Below are 17,883 nucleotides of genomic sequence, written 5' to 3' on the forward strand. Positions count from 1 at the left end.
ATTTTATTTACGAACGGGGTTAACGACAATAATCCAGGGAATATAGAAGACGTTGAACTCAGCTAAAAAAGAAACAATTTTGAAGGCGTCTTAATGAAACCATAAGATTGGCAATGCGCCAGTAAAATTCGCAGGCTCAATCGTATTGTTTCCTGCCCCCTTCGCTTTTTTTATATATTCTAAATATAAATATATTTCCGGCAGCAAATGTGGGTAGTCCGTCGATGCACAAGTCAGCTTGGTGTGTGTTTTAGACAAATATTAAAAGTTTCAAGAGTTCTTGATAATTCCGGGAAAATGAAAAGCCGTGACCCAATTGGTTAAGTATTGACATATAAGTATCTCGGAATAATTTAGAACTGGCATCAAAAACAGCTTATTTAGGGCACAGTCATAATTCCTGCTCCTGACAAGCGAGGTGAAACATCCCAGCCAATAATTGTTGTTATTCGCAGAACAGGAAAATTACCCTTCACCTATAAATTTAATCAATGAACCCCACTACTTACCTATACACAATTGGTTAGGTCGAGACCTGCATCCATCATCTCAACTTAATTCTAAATTGAATGGGCTAACAGAGTGTAAATGTTTCACATGAGGAACATCCAGGACCCGGATCAGGTCGGGCTTGATTTTATTTCTCCCGACCTCAACTAACACTTATACCGAATTAGTGACGTGGATAATTACAGTTCTGGCGTTGAATCGAATAGAAGCACTGGATTCTCCTCGGAAATGAAGTTGAATTTATAATTTTGCAACCCTAGCGGAATGTTGGAAATGTGAACGTTCATTAAAGAAGTGAAATTATTTATTACATATTAGCAAAAAACAATTATTTTTATGAAGGGTGTTAGATACTTTATCTTTCAGAAATGTATTGTACAGTTGGGTTCAAAAATAACGGGACATTAATCTTTACCTAATGTAAATTTGGTTTTGTCCATTTGTCAATGAATTGTCTACCTAACAATACCGATCAAATAATTTTTTTAAATGTCATTGAATTTTGACCATAATTCTAACGTCTAACCTATCTCTCGTAAGACGGTTTCACACTATTAAAAAACCAAAAAAATTGTGTCTATACAGTCGCGGAATCAAAATTTCGGACAGCATTTTTCTGTCATTTCAACAAAATCTCTGTAAAGCACCTTTTACTGTCATCATGACTAACATTCAAAAATTAAACCTTTCTGTGTCGGTCACGCAGTCAGTTTTTGAATTTTGAGTCTTGGTTAATTGCAATGGGTGTAATGAAATTATCGCTGTCACCTTGCGGCCTACCCTATTATGCCACAAATCACTATTTTTTAATGTAAATAAATCAACATGACAAGAGTAAAAAATGAGGTTACATATACTAAGGTAAAGGTTGTTTTAGAGTTTACAATATGAAAATGACAATATTGCCCGAAATTTTAATTCCGCAACTGTACATACTTTATTAATTACATCATACTATCACAAGTTATATTACAAAATTACTGATAAAAGGGAGCAGGCGAGCAAAGTAGTTTACCTATATTCTGTATTGGCTGTTGCGGTTCGTCCCAATAAGCAAGCCGGGTAGGCTGGATATGTAAATGAAAATTAATTACATAGTTGATGCATGGCAGAAATTGTGGCTGCATCTACTAGCAAATTACAATTTCCTTGCAAATTAAAGACAATTTAATTAACGGATTACCTGTTCCAGCTGTGATTTGTTACATTGCAGTATATTTATTTGACGTTACTCACTTAATTTTTCATTTTTGGTAACAATTTTTCCAATATCATCGATGAGTGACTTTTAATGATTGAGACAAATTTAGCGGGTTGGCACTCCCGAATAATTGGTACGCCTAGTCGTTTAACAAAGAGTTAACTTTTGATTCGTTTTCTAGGTTAACATTCCAGAAATAAATAATGACAATCTGATTTATTTTACTTTTGAACCACAGTTCAAATATCACAGTACATATTTGAATTTTACAGTCAAGTGTACCAACATAAAATCGTAAATGTGTTGCTAAACCAACAAAAATAATTTCAATCATTAAAACTCACCCGGTATTTGTGAGAATTTATAATGCTTCAGTACCATGTTGGTTTGTTAAGAGTAAAGAATATCTCTGGCATTAGTACACACTGTTTAACTTAAAAACTAAAGAATTACCTAAGAACAGAACTTTTTATAAACCCTCTTAAGTTGAGTAATAGTTTCATGAGTTTAATAGAGTAAAAAAAATATGTATCTGGCTTTAATATAACTATAGGAATAACGTAAAAACTTCTATTGAGCTAAATATTTTTGGTCTAGTGTTACGTCGGAAAAAATGTTTCATTGTGATACAGGGTAACTTTGAAAGTTATGTAGATATTTTAAGCAGTGGTAGAACTCCACAATAAGTACCTAGTTATTGAACCAATAATATCTTATACAAATGTTGATATTTTTCGAGAAAAACGGGATAAAAGTTTTTCAAAAAAAGGTTGGGAGCTACTGAATTTTATGAAAAAATGGGTAAAAAAAATTCATAGCAGACTTTTTTGTTGTCATTTCATTCAAAATTAAGTCACTTTAACAAGAATCTCAATGTTAACTTCAATTCAAATCAAAAATGGCTTTCAACAATCTGGAGGAAACGAAGGCATTCTGAATCGAGTTCGACTTTCTTGGGCACGTCGTGCTGAAGCTTCATTGCAACCAATGGCAGGCATTTTGGGCAACTGCTACAATCTTTTTACTTTGTTTCTTAAACCTTTGTTGTTTTCTGAATGAGTGCGAGCACTATTTTATCATCACTTTACAAATTTTATCAAAGATTCATGATGAAACTCAAAAAAAAAAAATCAAATGTAACCTCAAATGACAGAAGAACTTGATATTTTAGGTTGGTCGTACGTCAAAACTGCCCGCCAAATTTGAAAATTTTCAGCGGTTCCCAAACAAACTGATTTCTTTGCTTCTCTTGTAAACCATTAACATTTGTGTAAGGCAAGTTGGGTTATTTTGCCTTCTTTTAACACGTACTGCCTCATGTTAAAATATCTGCACAACCTTTAAAATCAGAGTATGTATTTTTTAAATATTCAAAATTAATCTTTAAAAATAAAATTTACTTGCTTGGACTCATAGGTAGGTATACCTAAAATTGAATTTTTTGTTCGACACTGTCAGAATTTGAGAAATTTCTTCTATGTGAACGGATTTTGATAAATGTCACCACTTGTCAAAACGAAACGTCGAGCTAATTTTAAAGATTTTAGGCGATTTGGAGCCTTTAAACAAAAAAAACGTTGTATTCAACTCGTTCGTGTCAAAAAAAAACCCAATTTACACAACAACTCGTCAAATAAACTACTATGTATTTTTAAATGAAGCTTCGACTTTATTCATAATATTCGACTTTATTCATAACATTGTTAACACATTTTTACCTAGTTACTTGCAAAACAGTTGATGAGATTCTCTTGGATAACCATGCACAATTTAAATTAGATGCCGACGTCCTTGTTAGACAAGTAAAGCCAGTAATTATAGAAGACAGAGAAGATGCTTCTAAAACATCAGCTATAAGCTTGTTTGCTAGCTTAAAATTTTCACATTACGTGAATTATTTGCTACAGATTTACTAACCCTTTTACATGATGCAAGACAAAACAAATTACAAAACATATTTGCCATTTATAATTAACTAACGAGTTAGCCTTTCATATATTTTTCTAAATTAGAAATGAAGCCAAAGGGGATTGAGTTCTTTTACAAAAATAAGTAGGTACTTTCATTCTTAAAATTAATTATTCCATTAACACAATGAATATACACGTAAATACATACAGTGCGTTCTTAAAGTTCGGAATAAATTCAATAAAACTGTAAGTATTAATTTCTGAGAAAAAATCTCGAAGTGCTCAACATTGTTTTTAAAAAGAAGGCCTACCAGAAAAGAAGAAAAAATGGAGCTTGTCATTTAAAAAAATTACTGAAGCCGTCATTATTAGGAGATGAAAAGCTGTCAACATAAGTAAAGTACTGAACAATATGCACTTTTTAAAAACAAAGTTGACCTCTTCTAGGATTTTTTTCAGAAATTATTACTTACAATTTTATCGAATTTATTCGGAACTTATCAAAAATTATCTTGGTCAAAGGTGGTCATGGATTTTCACTTCGTATCCCACCTCCACCCGGCGGTGCCGGAGTACAGTGCAGTGCTTATCAACATAATTACCGGCGTCTTGCCTCCACATTTTGACTTTTTTGTGTTTTATGTTCTGTGTCAATGTTAAGGAATTTCCTCACGATATGACATGAGTATAATAATATACCTTTTTGAATTTCAACCACCAATGTGTTCTCTAAGTCCAAAATTTTTAAATTTTTAAAAAGAGATTGCGGTACAATTCCTGTTGCTGAAATTATAAATGGTAAAATCGAAATTTTTTCTAAACACCAAAGATTTCTCATAGCAACGGAGAGTTCTAAATATTTATTAATTTTTGTATTATATGTCTGTGTTATATTGTGTGAATTTGGAACAGCTATATCTAAAAGATATGCTTGCTTTTGTGGTTTATTTAAAATAATAATGTCTGGTCTGTTATGCTGAATATGAATGTCAGTTAAAACTGTACGATCAAAATATAATTTGTAATTGTCATTTTCCAAACAACTTTCTGGTTTATAAATATAATGTGGTTGTGTATCCTTTAATAAGTTGAATTTAACTGCTAAATTCATGTGTATAATTTTTGCGAATATATCATGACGTTTTTTATATTCGCTTTGAACCAAAACGGTGAAAGAAGAAATGATGTGTTCAATGGTTTCCCCTTCAGTTCCGCAAATCCTACATTTATTAATGATCGATTGTAAACCGCTCATGGATTTTCAAATAATTATCGAAGCATTTGTGTCAAATCATTTTTTGAATGTCAAAATCAATTTTGACATTCAGAAGATGCTGGTAGGCCAATCGTTCCTACCGAAGAAATCGTCACACTAAATAAGTTGAGACGGACGTTTTCCAATCCATGACCACCTTTGACCAAGATAATTTTTGATATTCCGGTATTTTCCTACACTCACTTGCTTGCTTTTTGTTGCTTGACAAAGTAACTTAACTTTAGTGGTTTGACATATTTCACTAAATTGAAGTTACGGAAATAACGGATAGTAATGTTGATTACAAGGGTATTTAAACTTCGTTTCACATTTCCCTAAATGAAAATTTAAATATAACCTTACATAGATGAAGCCACTTAACATAACCGCTACATATTTCATTATTTTTTCTGTAAAGGCTGTATGACACGATGCTAAATTTTGTAGAAAATTTGTTATAAAATGAGAGAGACCCTCGATCAAGACCAATGAACGATCAGGATCATAGCCTGTGTTTGTCGTTTTTACAGAATTTTCTGTGAAATTTAGTATCGTGTCACACTAGCTTAATACAATGTACGCTTGCTTTCAAAAACTTTCGCGGTATTAAATCAGGATAGTAATAATTAATCAATTCTGACATTTAAACTTTTGAAAAGTCAAAATGCCTCGACTGACAGAGCAAGACAAAGTTTTGATGCTTTCCAAATTAGAAGAGGAGTGGTCCATAAGAAGGATTGCTACTCATAATGGGCTAAATAAAAGCCCTGTTCTACAAGTAAAGAAGAGATGGGAACAAGAAGAGACCGTGAGAAGAAGACCGATCATAATTTTTTAAATTGCTGCCTATGTCATCTTTAACCTAATCTCAAAATTACCCGTTCACACTGCTTAAATTTTGCAAAATCCCTGTTACTTGATTTTGAATGTGTACGCGAAAGTTTTGAAAGCAAGTGTACATAATTCCAAAAAAACAATGTATAATCAGATTATTCTTTGTATTAACCTTTGGTTTATAACCGTTGGCAAACCGGCAAATGTAAATTACGTTTTTTTTTAAATAATACAGAAGGAGTTTATTCGTAATTTACTGTACTTTTATTTAACATATTTCGGTACACCCAACATGAACCCCAAACTGTTCTGTCTCTTTTGTTCTTTCTGAATCACATTGACCACACATGTTATGAAAACATTTTTGGGCACAGCTTTTTAAGGACCCACATTAGTAGATCACATATTAGCTTTCCTCTTGACAAGTTGCTGCTTTAAGTCAATTGGAGAGTAACTATTACAATCTCTCATAATTAACTTTCACCTTTCCTGCAACATATTCTCCGTTTACCATTCACATAATATGAATAAATTTACTCTTCATATAAAATGACGACAAACTGTAACTTTGTGGATTATTCGAATATGTCCTTTGAACACGTAGACGTTCCTTCTTAGTTACGAGTTCCAGATTGGTTTGAATTATACTTGAATCTGTTCCTAAGAACAGTTCTACGCTTCTAGCTATTTCACGTTGGATTACTGGATTTTTTTAAATCATGTTTGTGTAACATTCTGGTCGATTTCGATTTACTTTAGCTATTAGTCCGTTTTGATACGTGTGTAAAAATGTGACATCTTAATTCCCCGAACACGGACAATGTTTTTTTTAAATTACATATTTTGTTGACTTCACACATTTTACAAAATGAATCGTCCAAAAATAAAGTAAATGTGAATGAAAAAATTGCCAAAAATTGCGTATGTTTCCAAAATCGCTGATCCGATTGGTATCAGAATCAATAAATCTTGCGCTCTCACTTTGACCAGCGCCCTGCAATGAGAAAAATTCAAATCAGTCATTGTTGCAAAATTGTTATTCCTTGTAAACAAATGAAAATTGTACTGGCAGGAACACATACCAAGAGAGAGAAAGAGAGGTATGAACAATCGCTATGCAGAAAATCACTTTTGTTTACGTTTTGAGAATGGGACAAACAGAATTTGATCTCGTCTCGGACGTCCTTCTACACACTTCTACCCTATCACCATACTTCCATGTTCTTGCGGAACATGAAAGTTAAATTAATAAAAGCTCACATGATACATTAGGCCTGCACATAAAAATCTAGAAAGATCCCCTCTGTAGTACAATTCTTTGTCAGTCAGGTAAACATCGATTTATTTTTACATTTCAGTCCCAGCCACATTTGATCTAAGTAAGTAATTTTAAAAGAAATTTATTTTAGTTTTTTAGTTTTTGCAAATTTAATGTGGAAATAAAATAAACGCACCTTACTTTTTCTTAACCGTGTAGGACAACGGCTATAATATAAACAGTTTTTTCATATAGTTATGATTTTATTCATATCCTCTGATGTGCAGTATCCGGCTATTATTTATTTTTTTTTTGAGAATTCACTTTGCATGAATCCATTTTAAACGACTTCCACAAAGTCTAAAAGGGAAGTGAAGAGTGAATTGTAAAACCAAAGTGCAGGATATTACGGAATAAAATTAATGAGAGACCGTTCTCATTTTCAGGTTATCTGGAACAGGGATTGCTGGTCACGAACCCGCAAAAACTGCGTGCACATTATTTCCAAACGAAGCAATGGAGGAGTGACTTCTTGGCTTTGATACCGACAGATGTGGCGTATGTTTGGTGGTCCCCGTATGAGTGCCACGTAAAAGTGCCGTGTCCAATAATCGTAAGACTGAATCGACTGTTTAAATTACCGCGTTTATTGGAATGGTTTGAACGGACAGAAACCGATACAAACTATCCAAATGTTTTTAGAATATGTAAAGTAGTTTTAGCAATTCTTGTGCTTATACATTGGAACGCGTGCCTCTACTTCGCCATAAGCTACGCGATTGGTTTCGGCATCGACAACTGGGTTTATAACCTGGACGGCCCCAAGAACTCCACGCTAGCTCGGCAGTACATCTACAGTTTTTATTGGTCCACCCTAACCCTTACTACTATCGGTGAAACTCCAGTGCCTGAAAACGACGCGGAATACTTGTTCGTGGTTGCTGACTTTCTAGCGGGGGTCCTGATATTTGCCACTATCGTAGGTAAGTTATTGCGGAAAAAAGTTTAAAAAAATTTAACACACACAGTCCAAATAAAATAAGTCTGATGATAACAGTTTTAACATAAAAGGAAACGAATTTTTGTTTATGCGAGGACGGTCATCATCCCTGACATAAAAATTTAAACAATTTTGTATGGTCAAGCAGGACGTGGATTTTTCTTTCTTTTTACAAATACAGGTTGTTGATATGTTTTAACACTTCCTTCAGTAACGTAACCCTCACTTTTATTGTCATTTTAATGTAAATTAATTCACCAATGAATGAGGAAACCTCTCGTTGTTTAGTTTTAAAAGAATCGTTTTATATAAAAACAAAATCACACCAGTGCTTGTTCGATGACTACCTAAATGATGTTAGAGATCGATGGTTTGATAGCTGTTGAAGTTAAGCCATACATTAATGAAAACAAAAACAAGTATAAACCAGACCACTTGACCATAAATTTTTTGAACGCTCTTTAGATGTAGTATGCCGCAGTGCTTGGATATCTTTGGTGATTGATGACACGTTCGTTGAAAATCAGTTGAGCGTGACACTTCCATTTGAACTTCAAAAAGCAGTTGCCCTAATTTTTCCTTTTAAAATGGTCGCATTATATTTTCATTGAGTTTGTTCTGTATCCATTCTGATTTGTATTTTGATATTTTGACTCTAAACCAAAGTGATACGCCCAAGTTTTATGTACCGTAACAAATGCTTGTTATGCAAAAATTAAACTTCGCTATTTGCAGAAAAGCTGTCTTTCACAAATTACACTGTGAATCCTTTATCATGGACCAAATCAATACACTCGTATGTATACATATTCTTGCAGCATACCTCTTTGTCCGCCAAGATCCTTTAATAATTTTAGAATCACAAGACGAGTTCTTCACGATTGAATTGCCTAATATGCTTATGCATTTTCTTATTTTATGAAAAGAAAACAAACTTAAATGAAGAAAATAGACTCCCAATAAAGCAATTTAAAGCAATAAATAACAGCACTCGAATTTCACATAAGTTACTGTCTATAAGATAATAATGATTCGTCTTTCTTATGTTGACAAATGAAACACTTTCATATACAGAGTGGTCCCTATAAAACCTGCCCAAAAAAATCCAGTAATAGGTGACGATGAGTAGAACTCATACACAAAAAATGTTTCTAATAATAAATAGTATGTTATGATACAAGTTTATAAGGAAGCCTTTAAAGCACGCGCGACGAGTTTAAGAGCACGACGCGTCGCAAGTGCTTTAGAGGCCCTTATAAACGTGTATCATACGCTATTTTTTATTATACCTGCACTGCAATCTGAAAATTATAACAACAAAAAAAGTAAATTGAAATACCTTCTCCGAAGTAATCTGTGTCATTAATCGTTGATATAGAAATGGTCAATTGTTGTTGTTTCGTTGCTATCATAAATTGTGTATAAATGTCTATTTATCATTGTTCAAAATGTAGGTGAATTTGTTGTTACTTAAGCAACCCTTAAAGCTTTAGTGTTTTAAAGGCCCTTTTTTGTTCGACACTGTCAGAATTTGAGAATTTTCTCCTATAGTCTGTCTAAATTTCCACCACCTGTTGAATTATGTTGGCAATATAAAAATATTTCTAAATTGGGGATTGTTATAACCAGTTGGCAATATAATTATTTTATAAACATGATTCGAAAACAACATAATTTACTTGACGCTAAAATGAAAAATGCTCTAATAAAATGTTTCGAAGAGGTAAAAAGGTTGGCACCTTTCTTTTCCTTTATTCTAAAATCTTGAGTCGTAAAAACGACGCAGAAAATGATAACCTCACAAATACAACCTGACATATTTTCGACCAAACAGTGTTGCCGGTTGTATTGCTAAGGTAGAATGCAGTGTTGGTGGAAATTTAGAATTGAGACAGACTTTATGTGAACGAATTTTGATAAATGTCACCACTTGTCAAAAGGAAACGTCAAGCTAATTTTAAAGATTTTAACCGATTTAGAGCCTTTAAGGGGCTCGTCGAACAAAAACACGTTGTATTCAACTCGTTCCTGTGTCAATTGGGCTTTTTTGGCACTCGTAGGCCTTTAAAACGCTCGTTTCACTCGCGTTTTAAACTGACCCACTCGTGCCAAAAAACCCCAATTTACACAAAAACTCGTCAAATAAACTACTATTTTCGCACGCATTTTAGCGTCAAAAACAGGGATTATGATTCAGGTATAATAAAAAAGTCTTTTTGTTTTCTAGATAAAAATAATTGAAAATTTGGTCAAAATTTGCTATACGCGAGTGAGTTAATCGGAATTAAAAAGGTAATTCTGGTTGCTTCGTTGCAATTGCTTCAGCAACACCTACGACACTTGTCAAGTTTAATTTTAAATTTGCGAATCGTACAAAAAGTTATGGAAGTTCACAAAACAAGAGTATGCCAAGATCCCGAGATGCATTTACTCTATGGGGACGCACGTGGTAATGCAGAGCGGCTAGGCGACTATACGGCGAGCGTTTTCCTGAAAGAGTCCTTTGTCCCGTTGTATTTTTGTGGAGCGTTTATGTGAGACTAGTTCTGTGGTACCTCAAATGGGCGTCATCGACTTTGTGATTGATGCTGAAGAAGCCATTCAAGATATCGCAGATATCCTGTTGTCAGTACTCGACAACTCGCTTCAAAAGTTGGTATTTCTCGATACGTTGTAATGCGAAGTTTACCAGAACAATTATTATATCCCTGAAGATTATTCTAACGCACTGAGTTTTGTCAATGGTTTCAGCACCAACAAGACCATAATGACTGATTTTCACGAGACGACGTTCTGTTCTCGGACTCAGTTTCTTTTTTGGGCTTCCTTTCTTATTTGTGCCATACGTTTCGGGATTTCTTAAGAAATTTGAAACCACTTTATGCGATCTTGTAAGTTTTCGAGCGATTTCTTGAAGTCCACATCCTTCTCCATGTAGCGCTATTATCTTTCCTTTTGCAGTTGCACGTGGCATTTTCTTAATTTTTAGCAAACAAATTTGTTTTGACAAGTCACAGGTAATACACTAATTGATGTTTGACAAGAATGCTATGGCATTCTTTTTCTAAGCCGGCTAACAATTACATAAAATCTATTGCTGCTATAGTTATGCACATCAGTGAAAACTCTTTTATGTTGAATTAAATGAGTCCAGATTATCGTGATTTGAATTTACGTCGAATGCCTTATACTGGTCGCGACTTCAGATGCGACTATCAGAAAATTCAAATTCACCCTTATTGTGAATTTAGGTACGCAGAATTATTTTGTGTCAAGGATATTCCACATTTTTTTCCAAACTTATTTCAGCATAATGTTACCGAATCTAGCCTATCCAATATACAGAATGCCTAAATCGGCAGGCAATTTGCGAGTTGACTGTTTTAATTCTTCGCAGATTGATTGGTGTGTTTTAGACAATCTGCAAAAAAAAATTAACAAGGAAATATTCCCAGTTCGGGATTGACTTCGCCAGAAACTAAAAGTATTAGCCAAAACCAGAAAGATAAAGTCTACCCCATAATGTTTCTTTATACTGCATTTTCAGGGAAACTGTTGGTCGGAATACAAAAGTAAATAAACCACTATAAAGCAAATTCATCGGGTTTAAAGTGATATATCTTTTGATGCCCTGTGCCATTAGAAATGTAAGGATGATCCCACTTTCGAGTTGAAGATACGTTAACCACATGACACATTACACGTCCCTGTTGTAAATTAATCTGACTTGTCGGACTTGTTGGTTTTAACTATAATATTAATCACTTTAGGTGTTATTTGATAGGAGAGAGACACAATAATTTTTTGTTACTTAATTTTCTAAGCTATATACAGTATGTATTAAATTAAATGGTGCATAATATTTACATCACATGATTCTATGATGAAATAGAAATACTCTAGTAGCAATTTACTGCTAACCGTGCGCTCATGGAGTTATTAATAGTCAAGCTTGAAAATTTGCTTCGATTATAATGGAGAAATACATTTAGCATGAATAACACATAACTCAACAAGTAAAATAAATATTCCAGCACTACTTTTACCATTTTGATTATTCGTTTATTTGTTCATTTTTAAAAATGCTGTTCATAAATTTTGAATCTATGGCAACATCGTACCTAAGCTCGAGTGATTTTTCTAACTTGAGTAAAGTCAGAAAGTAACAAGGGTTGTCATTAATGTCATTTTTTAAATAATAAATTTAAAAAATATTCGTCGAAGATCAAATTCGAATTAGAATTTTTTATTTGGTATTCAACGTAGATTCGCGTGACCCTGTATATACAGGCTGTCTTAAAAAAACGGCCCACGCTATAACTTTGCTATTGATCACCCAAATTAAAAAAATTATACAGGAAACTGAATGGCTCTAAAAACACTACAAACTGAATGAGCATATAATTTTTATACCATTTACCTATTTATGGGCAACTTTTATTTTTCAAATGGTGACCTATAATTTTTTTTATTGATTCTGTTAGTTTTTTTTTCTGATTGTAATGGCATAAAAAAACTATACCCTCTGATAACAAAATTTTCGCGAAACACAGAAAAATATGTTGCATCAAAATTAGATTTATCCTTATTTCATAAACGACAATTTGTAGGTAGTGTGCTGGGCCCCATTCCACCAACATTTTTTGAAACTTTGCACTTTGCGCTTTTCACTTTGCCGATATTGAAAAGTGCAAACCTTTTACGTTCCACCAATATTCTTAACCACTATGCAAAAAAGTGTAAATTTTTATGTATTTGCAAAACCAATTTACTTTTCCTTTGCAAAATATATTGTTGTTGTTGGAACGCAAAGTTGTTTGGCAAAGTGTAAAGTGCATAGTATAAAGCTGCAAAGTCGTTGGTGGAATAGGGCCCTAGACTCACTTAAATGTCAATTTTACGCACGCTCCACGTAGCAAACGAGTTGAATACAACGTTTTTTTGTTCGACGAGCCCCTTAAAGGCTCCAAATCGCTTAAAATCTTTAAAATTAGCTTGACATTTCGTTTTAACAAATTGTGACATTTATCAAAATCCGTTCACACAGGAGAAAAGGGTATAATAGTTTTTTTAATGCCATTACAATTAGAAAAAAAAAACTCTAACAGGTTACCATTTGAAAAATAAAAGTTGCCCATTGCCCATCAATTGGTAGATGCTATAAAAATTATAAGCTCATTTGGGTTTGTAGTGTTTTTAAAGCCATTTCGTTTCTTGTATAATTTTTTTCATTTGGGTCATCAAGCGTGGGCCGTTTTTTTTAAGATAGTCTGTATAACGATAGATTTTTTTATGTCTTATTTAATCTAATTCGCAGTACAATAATTATATTTTAATATAAGATTTTGATTTCAAGTTGCTGCGAAAATTCACAGTAGGTAATGATACTTTTGTGTTTTATATTCATATTACAAGTTATTAAATATACATAAATCACAAGCCCATGAAAATCATAAGTTGAAATAATATAGGTACATATTCAGATTCATATTCAGTTAACTCGAGTTGTCTGCTATGGAATTTCAAGCAAATTAGGAAAGTTTCAAAATACAATTTCATTATGAATTGACGCAAACACGGATTCTGAATACATTTTTCAGAACTTTCCAAAGTAAATGCTTCACTCGTGATTAATACAACAAATATTTGTAATATCTTGCACGTTCATACTCGTATAGCAGAAATTATATTTCTTGTTTTACAATACTTCGGAGAGTTCTCGTATGAAGCTTGGATAAATCCTAAGCTATTCAACCCAGATTTCTATAGTCGAACAGTAATGCATTATAAAGGTAATCTTAAACCGTAGGAAACTAGGTAGTTTGCAATATGTCATGTCATTTTATTTGTGCATGTACGTGTGCATTTTGTATTAGCCTTTCACGATTGTTTTAATCACGCAGGAGGCCAAGACATTTTTTGTTAGATTGGCGTCAGGTCCCGTCTAGTCATATAACGTTTCGTTTTTAAATATCCGCCTTGTCAATTCCGTCACTAATTTAGGTAATAATTTACCCATTTTAACATACAGTCAAGGGTAAAAGTAACGCAACAATTCGATAAATCATAAACTGCTGAGTTTTGAAAAAAAAAACAAAAACAGGTCGATTTTTAATTTCAATTTCAGGTTTATTGACGTAACATTTTTTTATACAGGGTGTTCCTTCTCAAAGTAATGACGTCATCATCTATTTTTTAACCCCTTACATTTAAAAAAACTTGAGACAAAAATTGTTGTAAATGAAAAAAGTATTTTTATTATTTTCTTTATTAATGATTAATTTATAAAAAAAAACTTTGTCCAGCGAGAGATTGGGAGATTTTCAGTTGTATTAAATTAACACAACACTACAAAATGCAGTAGAATACATTAATTAGAGCTAAATTCAGGCCAAAAATGTTACTGCTGGAAGGATATATTTCAAATTTTACATTGGCTTGATACTGTGTACTTCCTCTACGTAGAATTTAGTGGTTTTCATGTCAACCAATCTCTCGCTGGACAAACTTTAGTTCCGAAAGGCATTGCTATTAGCTCAGTATCATTTAAAGGTTTTCAACAATATAATCAAACACGAACAAAAAATTAATTTAGAAAAATCCTGTTTGTCTTATTTCTTTCCCTGTTGATTAATAATTTCTTAAGTCCAAATGATACTGACCTGTAGCAATGCCTTTCGGTACTAATTAGTTAATAAATTAATTAATCATTAATAAAAAAATATATTTTTTTAAGTTTCACCAATTTTTCCCTCAATTTTTTTTAATGTAGGGTGCTAAAATTTTTATACCATCATGTTGACAGTTAAAGGACCTATCAAAATGATGAGGAATAAATATAGGTTGATATTTAAAAAAGTAGATGATGACGTCATCACTTTGACAAGGAAGGCCCTGTATAAAAAAAAATTACGTCAGTAAACAAGAAATTGAAATTAAAAATAGACCCGTTTTTGCTCTTTTTTCAAGACTCAACGGTTTATGATTTATCGAATTGTTGCCTTACTTTTGCCCTTCGCTGTATTAGGAATGTTCTTAAACGAGGATAGCGTTACAAACATGTATCATGTATGTTTCATTTTAATTAAATTTTTAGATTATTGTTCCTAATGTCCGAATTTGAAACAATCGTGAATGCTGATAGATATAATTCATGTAAATTTTTATATCTTTTAAATACAGAACAAAATTATGTGATCAAAAAAATTTGTAATCAAGTCAGTTCTGGAGATGAACGGACATCTAAAATTAAGCATATAGGGCCAGTTTACAGAAGCGAAATTAAGTTAATCGTAATCAAATGCGAGATTAACTGAACACGTGATCATACTGAGCCAATCGAAGTTTCGGATTCATGAGTTAGTCGCGCATTAAAATTTAATTTGAATTAAATATTTAATTCTCTTTCTATAAACTGGCCCATAAGGTTTTAATACAACTAATTTTGGTTCCTAAAAATTTGATATATTCAGGAATCGCAGCCTTTACAACAATGCTTTGACACAAATACATTTTTCATTACATGTCTTGGTAGATATTTAATTGTGATTTGCATCACGGCGGTACATATTTACATGTAAAGTTAACAAACAACTTCCTTCTCTCATGTTTTCTAGCAGTTATTTGTGCAGTACATATTGCTACAATTTAATATAATGTCATGGTATTTTTGATATAGGTAAAAAAATGTATTTAATGTAGATACAGGTATGTATTTAGAAAGTCTAAACAGTATTGCGTTAAATTTCTCCATTTCAGAAAAAATCAAGCCTAGAAAATGTATTTTTAAATGTCAGATGTACGAATTGTCTGTACAGGCAGACATTTTAACGCAGGTTTATCCTAGAATTCAATCTCCTAAAAATAATGTTACGTATACAAGGTGATGTATATGCAAAATACAGACGCAACTCGTGCTTTTTTAAACACCCAGTATATTATCCCATATTTGAATTTCCCTATCGATGAACATCTGCGATGGCTCGGCACCACGATATTGCCCATTTTATGCCAGAAACCATTACATAATTTTATCTAATCCCGTAGGATAAATAACACTTATCCCACTCATTTGAGTGGAATAAGGGACTTCATTACCGGACGCATTTCATTACTCCACTCAGTGGGATAAGTGAGCTTCATTACCCCACTCAGTGGGATAAGTAAGTTATTATTCCACTGAGTGGTGTAATGAAACTAGCGGAAATAAATAAGATTTACCTTTTTTTTAATTCGGGGCGGTCTTAGATAAAATTTTGTACATAACACGTGGGCTAAAGCATATTACAGGAAACTCGTGTGATTACAGATGAACTCGGGCTAACGCCCTCGTCATCTGCAATCTTCACACTCGAATCCTGTAATATTGCTTTTATCCCACTAATAGTGTAAATAACTATTATTTGCTCACAGTGACGTAACCAATTAACATATCTGACTAGAGTTTTTCGTTAAAAATGTGTACTTTATATGAATGTCATCTTTCCATATTATTTTCCAAAGCTGTCTAAAATGCTTTCATTATACCACATTTTTCGCCTGCAGTTACGAGTACAATTTTCAAATTTGCAGTTTTCAAATTTTAAGGCACCAGTAATTCCTACTTCCCTTGGAATATTATTGGTACTTGAAGTTTCGATAATATTAGTAAAGTCTACAACGCTAATAATTTAGCTAGAGTTGTAGACTTAAATTAAAATTTAATTTTAAGTCTACAACGCTAGCTAAATTATCCGATGTACTTTCTGCAAATTTCCAGGTAAAACTTTACCAAAATGGTGAATGATCGCGATTTGTAATTTTTAGTATCCTGAACTTTTAATAAGATAGCAGAGCCCAAATCTTCGATATCTCCCATTAATTGTCAATCAAATTGGTGATTTCATCGCATTGACAAGTGCCGGTCCCACCTAGTATCAATATAACCTACAATAATAATTTATAATTCTTCCTCTAGTAAACTCAGAAATGCTACCTTTGTACCCAGATACTTTTCATCAGGAGCGTTATGTAGAAATCATACACTTTTTGGGCCTTTGGTGGAATTAGATCCTGCATAGAGTTGGCCGCGATCTGCGTCAATTCTGGAGGCGTGCAATGAATTTCGTTTTCAATGACATCAAACATACTTCAGTTATTCGCTAAATATAGATAACAAAAATTATCAAAACGTGAATAGCAAACGATTACAACTTACATTGCAACAGTGATCTGTCCATTTTTTAACGTTGAACGACCATCTTGCTATTTTTGATTTTGACATCAGTCATCGAACGGTTAAATATTGGATAATAATTTCGTAATTTTGCACTTTTAATAGGGATAGTGTAATTATTAAATATTTCGTGTAATTGATAATTGTAATTGATAAATAAATCATGACAAATGCTTTAAATGACCTTACAATTGACTCCGTTGAGCCGCCTATGGACACTTCTACTCCTAGGACTTGAAATATTTCTCCTCCGCTTACAAAAGAAATCCACTTCAAGCGTTTCTATACAGATACACAAAGGCGCGATTTTCGACCGTTTGAAGATAAACTCCTTTTCAATGAAATTGGCATAAGAGTAAGCTATATTTTACTGGCAAATAGTGAGTTTAAGAATCAAATTTGTAAATTATACATAATATGTATTTAAACTCGATTTAAACAAATGTCATTTTAACTGTCGATATTGACATTATTGACAATAATTTACTGACATGCAGTATGTACTATGGCGGCCACAAAATTTTGGCCGTCACTTTCTTGACATTCAAGAAAAGTGTAAATAAACCTTTAGGAATCGTAACCCTACTTTCGATTCTTGTCATTTTGACAATCAATTTAAACTGTTTGAAGCTCAGATATTCCAAAAATCCGACATGAATGAACAAAATTAGAGCAATAGTACATAGATAACCTGAGGTAAA

General features: G+C 32.9%; 1 protein-coding gene across 3 annotated transcripts in view; it reads left to right on the forward strand.

The window, feature by feature from the left end:
- Positions 1 to 17,883, forward strand: part of LOC138127300 (cyclic nucleotide-gated cation channel subunit A-like) — a 161,458-nt gene that overhangs the window by 123,371 nt on the left and 20,204 nt on the right. For all 3 annotated transcript variants that reach the window (XM_069043264.1, XM_069043281.1, XM_069043273.1), the window contains one exon: positions 7,415 to 7,951. In XM_069043264.1, the coding sequence (XP_068899365.1) occupies positions 7,415 to 7,951 (537 nt within the window). The remainder of the gene's footprint in view (positions 1 to 7,414; positions 7,952 to 17,883) is intronic.

Source organism: Tenebrio molitor, chromosome 1 (assembly GCF_963966145.1).
Source record: "Tenebrio molitor chromosome 1, icTenMoli1.1, whole genome shotgun sequence".
Classification (NCBI taxonomy): Eukaryota; Metazoa; Arthropoda; class Insecta; order Coleoptera; family Tenebrionidae; genus Tenebrio; species Tenebrio molitor.